This window comes from Paroedura picta, chromosome 11 (assembly GCF_049243985.1).
Source record: "Paroedura picta isolate Pp20150507F chromosome 11, Ppicta_v3.0, whole genome shotgun sequence".
NCBI lineage: Eukaryota > Metazoa > Chordata > Lepidosauria > Squamata > Gekkonidae > Paroedura > Paroedura picta.
Genome location: NC_135379.1, coordinates 63227535 through 63242987, shown reverse-complemented (window position 1 = coordinate 63242987; position 15453 = coordinate 63227535). Strand labels below are relative to the sequence as shown.

At 50.0% G+C, this 15453-nt stretch overlaps 1 protein-coding gene and 1 long non-coding RNA gene across 4 annotated transcripts in view; one reads left to right on the top strand and one right to left on the bottom strand.

The window, feature by feature from the left end:
* The window catches only part of LOC143820683 (uncharacterized), a 37481-nt gene extending 29556 nt beyond the window's left edge, over positions 1-7925 (bottom strand). Inside the window, exon 1 of the long non-coding RNA XR_013225461.1 lies at positions 7725-7925. This is a non-coding gene — a long non-coding RNA (uncharacterized LOC143820683). The remainder of the gene's footprint in view (positions 1-7724) is intronic.
* A 2504-nt stretch (positions 7926-10429) lies between these two features.
* On the top strand, positions 10430-15359 carry RMP24 (ribonuclease MRP subunit p24). 3 transcript variants are annotated; one of them, XM_077303621.1, is made up of 5 exons: positions 10430-10584; positions 11768-11790; positions 12671-12741; positions 13530-13696; positions 15138-15359. In XM_077303621.1, the coding sequence occupies exons 1-5, from the start codon at positions 10508-10510 to the stop codon at positions 15289-15291; spliced, it is 492 nt and encodes a 163-aa protein (XP_077159736.1). In that variant the 5' UTR covers positions 10430-10507; the 3' UTR covers positions 15292-15359. The 3 variants fall into 3 exon arrangements, with proteins under 3 accessions (XP_077159736.1, XP_077159734.1, XP_077159735.1); XM_077303619.1 differs by having other exon boundaries at positions 10434-10584; positions 12671-12873; XM_077303620.1 differs by lacking the exon at positions 10430-10584 and adding an exon at positions 11610-11658 and having other exon boundaries at positions 12718-12873.
* Positions 15360-15453: the final 94 nt, after the last annotated feature.

The following is a 15453-nucleotide window of genomic DNA, read 5'->3' as shown; positions in this document are numbered from 1 at the left end:
GGCTGCCCTGGGCCACCCAGGTTAGGGCTGACAGCAAAGCCCCCTTTCTCTCAAATTTCATTTGGTGTGTTGATGGAGACCTTTGCAGGAGGATTGGAATCTATGCTATTGGGGAGGCACTTTTTGGGTTGAGCTCGCAAAGAGTGACAAATTGACAACGCTGGAGATGGAAGATTAACGGGGACTCCAGCTGCTTTCCCCCTTAATTCCTAATTTGCATTTTAAACACTTGGGCTCTACTTTTGTTGTACTTGTGTCCCCCCTCCCCCCACTACTCTATTTTGTTTCCAGGTGGGCAGATGTCTGCAGCTAATTAGATGCCTGGAAGCCTCCCTCCAATCAGATTGGGACTGTAAGCACTTGCCTGCATTAGCATGCTGGAGAACAACATTGCCAGGGCAACAGGAGTGGGGTGGAAAAGAAGGAGACTCCACAACTCTAGGATATTCTGGAGCTTACAGTTCTGAAATGGGCCCAGATTTTTGTTGGTAGAGTAATTAAAAAGCAAAGGTGCATAACCTGATTGAAGAATAGATAAAGGTTTTTTTAGGAACTAATATACTTGAGAGGAAAGAGGAGAGAGAGAGATGTTCCTAACTACATCTCTAGCTGTGAGAATTGTTGAAACTGAGTGTGGCACTTCCCAGAAGAAGGGGGAACTTTGCTCAGAGAGGAGCAATCTGGAAGCAGAGAAGAAATAACACTCAACAGGAGAGAAAGCGCTTTCCTGTCTAGTTGCCTCCTTGCTGCCCCCTGCAGGGCCTTCTTCTCTTCTTTGTAGACCGGACATTGCCTTTCCCAACACTTCTCAACCGTCTTATTAAGATGCAGTGATAGAAAGTGCTGTCCAGTTGCAGATGACTTATGGGGGTTTCAAGGCAAGAGATGCTCAGAGGCGGTTTGCCTGCCCTGCCTCTGCCTTGCAACCTTGGTGGTCTCCCATCCAAGCACTGACCAGGGCTGAGCCTGCATAGCTTCTGAGAGCTGAGGAGATCAGGCTGGCCATCCAGGTGCAGGGAGACAGCTCACTAGCAATCCCTTAATGTCTCCTCTCATGGAACAGCGTTTCAGAGGGTCCTTCTCAGCCAGCTGCTCCAGCTTCTCTCCTTCTTTCCTAATCACACAGTGGGCCAAACCCAACCTCTCCAATGGCCAATCAGCCCAGGGGATGTGCAGGTTCAGACAATGCAGTTTCATCAGCCCTTTGCTCGCAAACTGTTGTGTATGGAGCAACCCACCCCCTTGCCCTGGACCAGGATCAGTTCTCGGATAACGCCCCGCCAGCATCTTCTTGGGGCACTATAAGGACGAGGGGACCAGTGACCCACAGGGGCACAGTTTGCTTCTAGCCCAGGGGTAGTCAAACTACGGCCCTCCAGATGTCCATGGACTACAATTCCCAGGAGCCCCTGCCAGCATTCGCTGGCAGGGGCTCCTGGGAATTGTAGTCCATGGACATCTGGAGGGCCGCAGTTTGACTACCCCTGTTCTAGCCCTCCATGACAGAAGAAGGCGTCTGGCACCTCATACCTGGGCCCATGCCATTGGAGCTTGCTTTGCTTGGGGAAACAGAATACCTTAAGAACATAAGAAGAGGCTTGCTGGATCAGGCCAAAGGCTCATCAAGTCCAGCATTCTGGGCGCACAACAGCCAACCAGCTGCCTCTAGGAAGCCTCCAATCAGGAGGACTGCAGCATCCTCCTCCCGCCCACTGTGCCCCCAGCAACAGGTCCAAAGAGGCCCACTGCCTCTGGCCCCGGAGGGAGCAGATGTCCATCATGACTCCTCGCCACTGACCTGGCCTCTCCTGGGCTGAAAGACATGGCCCACCTGACTTGAGCCCCTGCCTCCTGAGGACCTCAGAGGGCTGTCAATGGTTCATTGTACGAGTATCTTCAAGTCTCCTCCCACAGGAGCTTTAAGAACCATGACATTCTATCCAAATTCATCCTTGATGTGATGCTTAGCAGATCCGGAGGCAAGAATCCAGCATCAAGGTTTTTAGTAGTTTGCAATATTTTCACAGGGATCTTTTCCTTGCCTTCCTCCCTTGGAGGCAACCGTTACCCATCATCCACTGTGGCAACTTCCCCGGTATCCCCTCCAATCAAGCCCCAAACGCCCACTGGAGAACCCCCCCCCCCCTATCTGGGCTTTCAGGGCTACCAGCTCTAGGGTGGGAGATTCTTGAAGATTTTGGGGGGCAGCCAGGGTGGGGAAGAGAGGGGCCTCCGGAGGGCAGAATGTAGGGTGACCCTGTTTTGAAAAGCAAAGCAAAAAAAGGTAGAAAAGAAAGAAAGGAAAAGCAGAGAAAAAGGGATATATTTCCCAACTGACTACTCCAAACAAGTCATCACTATGACAAATCTCATTTAAAAGAGCCCCGACTATTTAATCTGTGAGAATTGCTACTAACCAAGAATATTCCTAACCTCCAGGACCCAAAAGAAGATACTTTATCAGTTTAAAAGGACACCCAAAAGAGAGGACATAAAATCATAAAATCATAGAGTTGGAAGGTACCTCATGGGTCATCTAGTCCAACCCCCTGCACTATGCATGACACTCGCATCCCAATTGCTCATCTACTGTAACCTGCCCCCCCCCCCGCCTTCACAGAATCAGCCTCTCCATCAGATGGCTATCTAGCCTCTGTTTAAAAAATTTTAAAGATGGAGAACCCACCACCTCCCGAGGAAGCCTGTTCCACTGAGAAACTGCTCTGACTGTCAGGAACTTCTTCCGGATGTATAGAAGGAATTTCTTTTGAATTAATTTCATCCCATGGGTTCAGGTCTGTCCCTCTGGGGCAAGAGAGAACAATTCTGCTCCATCCTCCATATGGCACCCTTTTAAATACTTGAAGATGGTTATCAGATCCCCTCTCAGTCGTCTCCTCTCCAGGCTAAACAGACCAAGCTCCCTCTACCTTTCTTCATACGTCTTGGTCTCCAAACCCCTCACCATCTTTGTTGCCCTTCTCTGGACACGTTCCAGTTTGTCAACATCCCTCTTCAACCGGGGTGCCCAAAACTGAACACAGGACTCCAAGTGAGGCCGAACCAGAGCAGAGTAAAGCGGGACCATCACCTCCCGTGATCTGGACACGATACTCCGTTTGATACAGCTCAAAATCCCATTTGCCTTTTTAGCCATTGAGTCACACTGCTGACTCATGTTCAACATATCTAATAACCCAAGAATAATGCTGCAGACAATACTCCACCCCCCCCCCCGGGCAGGCATTTCCTCCTCCTGGGAAACTGTCACCTGCAGATCAGGTGTAATGCCAGGAGACCTGCAGTCCTTTCCTGGAGGCTGGCAACCTGCCCTCATTCTTCCTTGCTGTTTGCAGCTGGTTTTGCTGCTTGAGCTACATACCCCACCCAGGCTGGTGAGAGGAATGTTTCCCAGGATGATCAAAATTGCTTTTGCGATGAAACTGCCCGAGCGACATTATGCTTCTTTTGTAAAGGAGCAATGTTTTATTCTGGGTTTCTCGTTTTCGAAAAGCATAAACTATCGCGTGCGTGGAAAAGAAAAGCAGACATTGAAAGTCATCAATGCTTTCGGCAGAGTAATGTCAGCAGCACTGAACCAAAAACAACAACAGCAGAGATTTAAATTATGGATTCAGGAAATAATAATCATGAAAAATGAATGGCACAAGAGTTTGCCCTTCCATTTCTGGTCACAGGACAGTCCTCCTTCCCCAGAACTCCATCGGGAGCTTATCCCAAGGGAAAAGGGAACACAGGGGGGACTAGGAGTTGCCTTCCACTGCCTAACCTATCATTCTGACCTGGGGCTTGCCCACAGTGGTGACGTGTTCATGCCATGCTCCAGAGCGCCTTGGGGTTCTTCTAAAATTGGTCGGAGATTTCTCCGTGAGGAAGTCAGTCATGTTGAGAAAGTTCCAGAAATGCTATTGAGCTGCTGGGGCGGCCCTTGTGGAGTGCAGAGTGTGCTTCGAGGTGCAACATGGACTCCTCCCACCCCTTCTCCTGAACCAGACCCATGGAGCATCATGATCGATCAAGATGGGTCACTGTGTTAACCTATCTGTAGCAGGAGGAGACAGCAAGACCCCGGGAGCACCTTCAAGACTTAACGGCAGGAAATGAGCCTTTGCGAGCAGTGGATGTTCATCCTTTACTGCAGAGGTAGTCAACCTGTGGTCCTCCAGATGTTCATGGACTACAATTCCCATGAGCCCCTGCCAGCATTTGGGAACTGTAGTCCATGAACATCTGGAGAACCACAGGTTGACTACCCCTGCTCTACTGCAAATTTTGCTTGACTTTACGGTGCTCCTGGACCCTTGCTCTTTTCTGTGGTTCCATCAAAGTCTGTATTGTCCCCTCCTGGGTCTCAGGGAAAGGTCTTTCCCATCACCTGCTGCTGCATCCATTTAACTGGGGATGCTGGGGACTGAACCTGGGACCTTCTGCATGCCAAGCAGAGGCTCTACTGCTGAGCCACGCCGCCTCCCCTGCTCACTCTGCATTGCAAAGGAACTCTGTAGTCAGTCTGAAGATGCAGTGGAGAGAGTTTCCTGAAAGTTTGAAATGAAGTATTCTACAGCTTGCCCTTCAGATCCTGGCGTCTAAGTAGGGCTGGCCCCGGCTAGTCCTTGTACAGTATATTGAAACAGAGCCATGCTTGTCCGACAACTCTTTCTTAACAGCAACAGGAACAACTGATAACTGGCAAGGGACGCATAACAATGTGGCATGTATATAGGCGCAGCAGATGCCAAAATTCCCCTTTCTACCACCAGTCAGCTGGCTGACAGGAGGGGGTCTACCCCCACCCCAAGCAAGGGGGGAATTGCGGCATTCCAGACATGGGCTCCTGGGACTTCAGCAGGGGAAAGTTGGGGCAGCACTCTGGGTTTTGAGCAAGAACTGTATGGTAGATGTAAATTCTACCAGAGAATTTTGCCCCAAACCCAGAGCATCACCACAAAGCCCCCTGATCTGCCTCCATCACTTCTTTGCCACGCTGGAAGTCGCATGGCAGGTTGCTGGAACATGCAATGAACCCTCCGCAAGCCCCCCCCTCCAGCTGCCCAGCGGAATCAGGCAGCCTCTTCCTTTCCTTCCCACCTCTGGATGGGAGGTTCCCTGAAAGGTTTTATAGAGAATATACTTGCCGATGCGACTGTTGCGACTTTTGGCCTCTTCAGAGAACCAAATCATAGAATTTAAAGGGTGGAAGATCATCCAATCCACCCTCAGCACCAGGCAGGATGGCCACAAGCACCCCCGGGCAAAGAATCATCTCACCTATGCTCAGAAACCTCCAGGAATGGAGAACCCACAATATCCCACGAGGACCCAATCCCACCACTGAACTGACCTTATTGTGCAAAGTTTCTCCTCATACTGTGCTGACCTCTCCAGAAGGAGGATGAGAAGGAAGAGGAGAGTTGATTTTTGTACTCCACAAAGCGGCTTATAATGACACCCTGTGAGGGAAGTGAGGCTGAGAGAGCTCTGAGAGAGCTGCTACTGGCCCAAGGTCACCCAGCTGGTTGCATGTGGAGGAGGAGCTGGGAATTCAACCTGGATCTCCAGATTAGAGGCCACCGCTCTGAATCAGAGCACCAAGCTGGCTCTCAACTATTATATCCTGTGGCAAGCTCCCCAGAAACAGGGCAGGAAGCAGTGAGTGGCCTCGTGAACCCAAGACCCTATAGATGCCAGGTAAGATGTTTCCTTGCCCCCAGAGGGCACAACACCCTCCCCACCCCCAGCCTCCTCTTCGCCAGGCTGGACACTCTCAATTCCTGCGACCTCTCATCATCCTTACTGCTCTCCTCTGTACCTGCTCTAAAGTTTCCTAGAAAAGAGCACAGCACTCCAAACTAGGTCTGACCAGTGCAGAATCAGAGCAGCGGCCATCCAGTCCAGCATCCTGTCTCACAGCCAGTTCCCCTGGGGCAGGGGTAGTCAACCTGTGGTCCTCCAGAGGTTCATGGACTACAATTCCCATGAGCCCCTGCCAGCAAACACTGGCAGGGGCTCATGGGAATTGTAGTCCATGGACATCTGGAGGACCACAGGTTGATTACCCCTGCCCTGGAGGACCAACAATGGGGCAGAGAGGCCAAGGCCTTCCCCTGATGTTGCCTCCTGCCTCTGGGATTGAGAGAATTGATGCCTCTGAACATCTCCCTCAATCAGCACGGCCAGCAGCCATTAATAGATTTATTCTCCAGGAATCTTCCCAATTCCTTTTTCAAGCTGTTTATTCCTGTGGCCATCACTACATCCTCTGGCAGCAAATTCCACATTTTGATTCCTTCCTGTGTCAAGACACATTTCCTTTCATCCCTCCTGAACCCTCGCTTTCCTTGAATGCCCCCAAGTTCTAGTATTTGGGGCGAGGGAGAAAAGCTTCCTGCTGCCAGCTCTCTCCACCCCAGGCATCACTTGGAAAACCTCTCACATGCTGCCCCCTCAGTTGTCTTTTTCCTAACCTGAAAAGTCCTTGTGGTGCAATCACCTCTCAGGCCCTAGATGCCATTCATCAGCTGATGCACCCTAAGACTCCCAGGTTGCTCGAGTGCCAGATCTCATCCACACAAGCCCCTGCCCAGAAGACTCTCCCCCGCTCTGCAATGGGTGAACCACAGGTCCCACCAAGGAGCTGCCTGAAAGCAGAGCTGGGGGAGCAGGCAGTGTTCGCAGGATCAGCAACTTTTCTCCTGCAAAGACTGCATGCTGTACAAAGTCTGCAAGTGAAGAGTTCGAGACATGCTTATGACATTGAAACAAGGATCATGCAAATGCTCGATAAAATAGTCAAGATCAGCGGCTGATTCCCATGCAAGAAGCAGAAATGGCCTTCAGTCCTTCAGACACATGTGGGGTTGCCAGTCTGCAGGTGGTGGCTGGAGATTGCCCAGGATTTCAGCCGCCTCCAGAAGGCAGAGATCAGTTCCCCTGGAGAAAATGGCTCCTTTGGAGGGTGGATGCTCTGGCCTTGGACTCTGCTGAGGCCCCTCCCTGCCCCAAACCCCTCCCTCTGCAGGCTCTGCCCCCAAAATCTCCAGATATTTCCCAAGGGAGATAAATTAAGTCACACTAGGGGGCAAGGAAACCTATAAAAGCTTAACAACTCTGCTTTTCCCTGTGGATGTCTGGGGTTTGGAACTGTCTATCTGGGGTTTGAATGTGTATAAAACTAGACATGTGGGGGCACAGGAGGGCTGTAACAATGCCCCCAACCATGATGCACAAGTGGGGCTGCCTATGCCCACTGGGGACAAGAGATGTCTCCCCCCCTGCCCCAGCAGAATGCCCCCCCATCCTCCTCGCCTGGCACAGAAAGAGTTAACCTTCAGCGGTCTCAGAGTGGAGGAGCGGATCTCTCCCTTGGTCCAGGGCAATGCATTTATTGCAAAGTTTGGGAAAGGGGTGGGGGACGACCCTGACAAGAGCTGGAAAATGAAACCAGGCTCTTGATCTCTGCTTTCTTGTTCCAACAACCAAGGGAGCACATGGATGCATCTCAGCATTTTTCAAAGAGCTGTCTTGGGGACTAACTGGTGCCAACCCGTCTACTCCCTTGGCAAGTTCCTTAGTGCCTGAGCACCGTTTCAGCCAGGGCTGCTAAAATGTCAGCACTTCTTTGATTCTGTTACCCACAGATGGGACTTCCTCCACCCTGCCCTGCCGGCCTCCTCCCTTCCAAGGAGAGGCTCGGATCTTCTCACCTGGGTCACCTGCCGCCGGCTGCCAGCTCCGTCCCGTGGTCCATCCTCTCATCCCGCTGTAAGTCCTAATGAAGTGACCAGACACCGCTGGGAGAGAGAAGGGCCCTTTCTTCTCGGGTGGTTTTGTTCTTCTTAGCAGTCCTTACAGATAGATCCCCAGTAGTAAACTGAAGGAGCGATGCCCCCATCTCCTCTTTTTCATTTCTCTCTCTCTCGGTAAACAGATGATCAGGGCAAAATTCTTAAGATGCATGCAAGGAGCACATCTTGACTGCCCTCTACTGGCCACTTAGATCACACACCCAGGCAGCAGATGTTAAACAGCAGGTCTAGCCTACCTTATTCTCCTCTTGCTGTCCCGGTTAAGCACACCCAGACACCACTGCTGCTTTCCCCCTGCATTAGATTTATTTCGAGAATATAACTTGCTGCCAAACCACAGTAAGCGCAAAATGCTTAATGGAAGAAGGTGGCAGGAGAAGTTTGCTAATCAAATTGACCTTAGTTTGCCAACTCTGGGTGTGGAAATTCCTGGAGATTGAATGGTGGAACCTGAGGGGGGGAAGAGTTTGGGGAGGAGAGGGATTAATGCCATAGAGTAGGGGTAGTCAAACTGCGGCCCTCCAGATGTCCATGGACTACAATTCCCAGGAGCCCCTGCCAGCATTTGCTGGCAGGGGGCTCCTGGGAATTGTAGTCCATGGAGATCTGGAGGGCCGCAGTTTGACTACCCCTGCCGTAGAGTCTTGCCCAGCAGATCATGGACAGTCCAGCAGCTCAGTCTGCAGCATCTCTAGCTTGAAAGGTCAGAAGACGTGGAACACTCCTGATCACCCCCCACAACCTGTTGAGCGGAGGAAGGGAACTAGGAAGACAGCAATCAAGAAATCAGCCCAATGTGTGCATGGCCTGGAAAATAATGACAACGATGAGGAGAATAATAGCGATAATAGTTAAAATGGTGAGGATAAGAACTTTATTATTAATTTGATTTCCATACTGTCCTTCCGGGAAGCTGGCTCAGGGCAGCGCACACCCTGAAACAACACAGCGGTACAAGTTAAAAATTAATAGGATTTTAAAACCATGAAAGCCACATCTATAATTAGCGGCAGCCCTGGCCCTAGCAGCCTTGGTCCTAGCGCAGTCCATTTCCATGGGCCTAACCTCAGGCTAAGATGATGCTGTGGGCCTGCATCGTGATACTAGGAATGAGGGGTGTGATAAAACACAATAAGAATAATTATGAGAAGAAGAATCAAAATGATAATAAGAACAATCATTATGAGGAGGATACTAATAGTGATGTTGACTGAAGTTTTAGTCAAACAGGTTCGTCAGCTTGGTGTCCCCAACACACCAATTAAAGACAACACCCAGGGTAAGAAGCCAAAGTATGTTTTGATTCATTAGCTGAGGAATAAGCTCCCTGTAGGAGAAGCAGTGATGCCAAAAGGCAGAGAGCACATGGGCTTTCTAAAGCAACGCATGCATGCTTCTGATGGCAATCCGATCACATGGCCAATTGCATGCTCACCTCCCGTTCAGCCCCCAAAGTCTCCTGTCGGGACCCCCAGCTAGTCAGGTCATGCATAGTTCTTGAGCCAGTGCAGGGGTGCAGTGCTTGTAGTAGGTAACTTATGAAAATGTCATCTATTCAGTTATCCATAGTCAGTTCATTTGGCATGAAACACTATGCAAGAACTGATTCCTTGTTCTTTGGTTAGTCAGAAGAAGAGGAAGTTGGTACTTAGATGCTGCTTTTCTCTACCCAAGAGTCTCCAAGTGGCTTACATTTACCTTCCCTTTCCTCTCCCCCCAACAGACACTCTGTGAGGGAGGTGAGGCTGAAAGAGCCCTGAGATTAGTGAAGAAGAAGAAGAGTTGGTTCTCATATGCCGCTTTTCTCTACGCAAAGCAGTCTCAAAGCAGCTTATGATCGCCTTCCCTTTCCTCTCCCCACAACAGTCACCCTGTGAGGGAGGGGAGGCTGAGAGAGCCCTGAGATTACTGAAGAAGAAGAAGAAGAAGAAGAAGAAGAAGAAGAGTTGGTTCTCATATGCCGCTTTTCTCTACCCAAAAGAGTTTCCAAGTGGCTTCCCCTCGCCTTCTCTTTCCCCTCCCCACAACAGGCACCACGGGAGGCAGGCGAGCCTGAGAGAGCTCTAGAAGAACTGCGTTGTGAGGACAGCTCTACTGGGACTGCGAGTAGCCCCAGGCCCCCAGCTGGCTGCAGATGGACGGCCGCTCGGGAAGCGCGAGGTTTGTTCTGTGCTCTTCTCAGCCGGACCACAGGCTCTGCACAGAGGTGGCCAAGCTGTGGACCTCTGGTCCATGGACTACAAGTACCATGAGCCCTTGCCAGCATGAGGCGAGCTGGCAGGGGCTCATGGGACTTGTAGTCCATGGCCCTCCGGAGCGCCATAGCTTGGCCACCCCAGAAACTCAGGCGGCGCCTCTCCCCCACCCATTTGCTTCCTGCTCTGCAAAGAGGGGAGCGACAGAGCAGAAGCGCGGCCATTGGTGGGTGTTTCCCTCCCCCCTTCAATAATAACAGCCGCGATAATAATTAAGAGGCTAATAACGATCTTGATCCAGGGAACCCGGCGGGCCTTAGGACCAATGAATGGCCGTGGTCGACGAAAGGCCCGCCCCCGCAGGGCTCCAGCAGCGCCGATTGGCCCAGCCCCTCCGGCCGCGGAACCTTCTCGCAGAGGCCGCTGTCCCCACCCGGAAAGGTTCTCCCGGCCTGTGTTTCCGCTTCCTGTCCCTCGGGGAGCGCGATGGGTCGGCGGCGGTTTCTGGAGGAGGCCGCGCGGCGGATGGCGGGCGCTTGTCCTGCGCAGGCGCGGATGCTGCTGTGAGGCCACGCGCTTTTCCTTGGGGGGGGGAGGAGCGAGAGGCCGCCGATCCCGTTGCCAGCCTCCCGGCGCGGTCTGGAGATCTCCCGGCTGGTCTCCATGCCGCACAATCCCCTTGTTGATGCGTTCTTTACTGGTGCCCCTCTGCCGCTCCCCACCCTCAAGCGGTTCTCCCTTCCCGTGAGAAGTAGCTTCGGACACCCCTTTGCCAGACCCCGGACTGCCCATTCTGGCGAATGAAGTAGGGGTGCCAATCCCCAGGGGCGGCCTGGAGACCCCCTGGGATCAATAGCCCATCTCCAGACCAAAGAGATCCGCTCCCCTGGAGAAAATGGCTGCTTGGGAGGGGGACAACGTAGCAAAAGGCTCCACTGAGACCCACCCCTGCCCGGTTCCACCCCCAAAGTCCCAGATCGGGCAGTCCTACTAATCAGTGGGGGAGATTTGGACACAGGCTAATCAGAGGACTTTGCAGTTTTGGACTAGAAAATAATCATGGGAGAAAGAAGAAAAGGGAGACAGTGGAGACAGTTGACCGAAGACGTGTCATGGATTATTAGATTGCCCATATCAGGTTATTCTTCCTTCGTGGAAAGTAGTTTATAGCAGGGGTAGTCAACCTGTGGTCCTCCAGATGTCCATGGACTTCAATTCCCATGAGCCCCTGCCAGCATTCGCTGGCAGGGGCTCATGGGAATTGTAGTCCATGGACATCTGGAGGACCACAGGTTGACTACCCCTGGTTTATAGCTTACAGTTACCGTGAAGTTTCCATCAATGCATTGACGAGACCCAGATCTGCTTTGCGTGTTCTCCAGCAATATCCTGTCAATGTTTATGCTTCATTGGCAGAGTGAATGGCATGTTCATTAAACTGCGAACAGCACTCCCATTCTTGTGCCTCCTGTTTTGCATGCCTATACGGGGACCATTCCCCATCATGCAAAATTAATATGAGAGAAACGGTGTTAGCTCATGTAGCCTTAAGAGGGGATGGATTGTTGGTCTGATCCAGCAGGATTGCCCTCATGTTCTCATGATGCCTGAGAAAATTTGCTTGGATTACTCAAAAGGTAGTACAGAATGATGATGATATGTGACTGTGAAACTGAAAACATAGGCCCAGTGGAACTGGTAATCATGTATAAGTAATACTCCCTTTTATCTTTCCCTTTCTTACAGATGGACACTTAGCAACACAGAAGGTGGGTCATATAAGAAGCCTCTAGCAAAGGGGCTGCATGCCTTGCACTTCAGTGCTAAAATGCCGGTTCTTTCATCCTTACCTTTCTATGGTCGCTGATATCCTGGACTGCCTGGATTGGCAGCAGATGCCAGCAAGTTCTCAGAACAGGGATCTATAGCAGTAAAAGAGTCCTGGAGTACCATAAAGTCTAACAAAATGTGTTACTTGGGAGCTGTTGGTGTCTTGCTGGCCGCCAACGGTTGCTCACCTGGCCATGGAGTCGTCGCCACTGCTTTGCTTGCTCTACACTGTCCTCCTCTTCCATACAGGGAGTTCTTAGTCTGAGGGAGAGTGCTTGCACTCGATAGCTCACGCCCTGAATAAATCTTTGTTGGTCTTAAAGGTGCCACTGGACTCTGATTTTATTGTGCTACTTCAGACCAACACGGCGACCCATTTGAATCTAACAAAATTTGTGGCAGGGATCTCATGCCCTGCTACAAATTTGGTTAGTCTTTAAGGTATCTTGATCATTGGTATTTCAAGAAGTAAGCAGTAGCTCACAGAAGCTTGTACCCTCCGAAATCTTTGTTAGTCTTTAAGATGCTATGGATTCTTGCTGTTTTGTACTGCTACAGATAGACTAACATGTCTACCCATCTTGATTTATCACCAGTGGGGTCCATCTTCTAGATGTGAAATTCTTGGGTTCTTACTGGATTTGTGAAGTTCTGTTATTGGAAGTTTCCTAACAAATTACTACATCTGGCAGTCAAGAGGAAAGAAAAAGTTGATAGAACCTCATGAATTCCCAGCCTCAGGATGAGAAACTCTGGGCTCACCAGTAAAATATATTGGGAAAAGGAGCTTCTTCCTAATGTTACTTTTATTATTTGCAGGCAAAAATGTCAACAATGAGGGCCAAGTGTGCCCTTTCTGTTTCCAGTTGCTTCTTCCTGATAACCACAGAGTACGTCTAAAGCCCAAAATGAGAATAATGCCACAGATACAGAAATTACTTCATCGAGAAACTAAGAAATATAAACTCAATTTCAAGCAAGTTAAGCAGCTGAAGAGGTACAAAGAATCAAAAAACATTCTGGTAAGAATTATATGTACCTCCTCTTTCTTGGATCATCTTTGCACCTGGGCTGTAAGCTGGAAATGGACCATGTATCACAAAACTTTAATGAGAAAATAAGGAAATTATGCATAGCATGCAAAGTTAGTGTTATTCCTCCAAGCTTATAATTGTGGTTTAGATGCAGTACCAAATCAGAATTTTTGATTATATGAATGAGCCCGTATGCTGTGACTTTTCCTCCTTCCTAACAGAGGAAATTACCTCCAGGTTAGTTCAGGATCTTAAGCCATGAAGAAACCATGGTTTCCAGTTTTCGTTTTCAGGGGAAGTCTTGTTCGCTTGCTCAGATGTAACAGTAATTTATAGTCTCTGTTAAAATTTGAAACTACTGAATGGGTTCAGAGGGCAAGGCCATGCAAGTGTTGTTTATTATGTCATTTATTCCTAACTGTGGGATTCAGCTTGTTTTTTTAGTAGTGTTTATAAACCTGGCTCCCCCCCCCCCTTCTGGAGCAGTGCAATGACTGATGTGACGAAGAGACTTCATCTGCTGTCTCTTCTAAAGGCATTTTTTGAAGGGGCCATTTTTGAATTGTGCTTTCTCAGAATTGTGGCAGCCACACATTTTAAAAAGTGGCCAGTTTAATCTCTGCTATTTTGCCTTCTCCCTGTAGCTAATCACTTGCAAAATGTGCAAGAAGACAAGCAGGCACTATGGGAAAAGTAGGTCTTGGAGCATGAAAACTTCAGCCTTTGAGACTCCAACGCTTTTGAAGAAAACCACGCCTTTCAGCGACAGTCATTTAGGATCTCAAAAAAAGAAACTGTCACTAGGTTCCAGGTATATATTTCCTGTTCATCGAGACAGCATAGCTTGGGGTCTCCAACTTAAAAAAAAATACTGCCACATTAGATGCAACAAAGAGATAAATAACCGGCCAGTTACTGCACTTGAGATCCTTTCAATTTAATGACATAAGCAAAAAATATTGGCTTCCCACACTCTAGGCTTGTGCCACATCCTCTGTCTAGCGCTGACCCCAGGGGCGGGAACAATTAGACTGCCCTGCCTTCAGACCACTGGGAAGAAAGATTCCCTGTAAGTGAAATAATCTTTCTGTTCTCCAGTGGCCCCCTGGCAGGGCAGTCTTACGGCTGGGACATAAACAAGCAGTGTGTCCGGATGGGCATGGGATTCTAAATGATAGACCTGGGCAGCCCCCTGTAGAGCCTGTGTTACAAAGCTCCGCCCCCCCCTCCCCTGGCAGAAACCAACTTTTTTATCCTATAATGCAGGGGTAGTCAAACTGCGGCCCTCCAGATGTCCATGGACTACAATTCCCAGGAGCCCCCTGCCAGCGTTCGCTGGCAGGGGGCTCCTGGGAATTGTAGTCCATGGACATCTGGAGGGCCGCAGTTTGACTACCCCTGCTATAATGCCTAATGAAAGAGTGGACCGACTTCCACATGGCTATCTTGCATATGACCTCCAAAGGGAAAGGCTTTGTAGGCAGCAGAGATCGCCACCCCCTCAATGAATGACCCATCACCCCCTGGGACGGTTTCTCGCCCCTTGCCTTGTAGGCCGCAATGATGCATCCATTGGTTGATAGTGGATGTGGGCGCATTTTCCCCCAAGGAAGACTTCTTAAAGCAGTGGTCCCCAACCCCCGGTCTGCGGATCAGTCGGTACCGGGCCGCAGAGCCTCCTCGTCCTCCTCTCCAGCTGCTGCCTCGGGGGCTGCCCTGCCACTCTGCCGCTGGCCCACCTTTGGTGCTCTCCAGCAGCTGCCATGGCTGGGGCTCTCCCTTGACGTGGCACTGAGCAGCTGCTGCTGGCAGCACCCCCCAGTGGGCGGCGGGAAGTCGGGCACAAGCAGGAAAGCAAATGGAGCAGGGGCTCAGGCAGCAGCGACGTCCCTTGGCAAAAGACTCCCCCCCCCCCCGGGCCTCAGTAAAATTGTCAAGCGTTGACCGGTCCCCAGTGATAAAAAGGTTGGGGACCACTGGCTTAAAGGACACACAGAATGAGCTCCTGAAGGCCTAAGTCCTGTCCAAATAAAGCCTTAGGGCCGCTTCACATCCAGGCTGTCTGTTCCCGGGAATTTGCGTGTGCATGCGCGTTTGCATGCATGTATGTATTTATGAACGTTTCTTGTGAAATATATGATCCTTTTAATTAATGTGGCTATTTGTCTACGCAAGCATTTGTTTCACACTTAATTAGAGATTTAGAAGTGTTATTTCCAGTTCTTAAAATTGTGTATAATCTTCCATTTCAGAACTTCTACACCTGGACAATCAACTTCTTATTTCTCCTCCATGAGTCCCAGAAATGCCAAATCTAACTTCACTCGACTGAAGAAACTGCTTAGCCTTGAAGAGAATAAAAAGAATGATAAAGGGGACCTCAAGAATTTCTTATCTTCACTTTAAAATCTTCACATACCATCATTGAGGCTGTAAAAATAAATAAATAAAGGGATTGAATTTGTTCCCAGAAATGGCGCCATATTTGTGGGATTCTGGATTGGTAGAAATGCACACAGTGGGACTACTGTCATAGCCATGTAACTATCTGGGGAAATCTCAAGAACG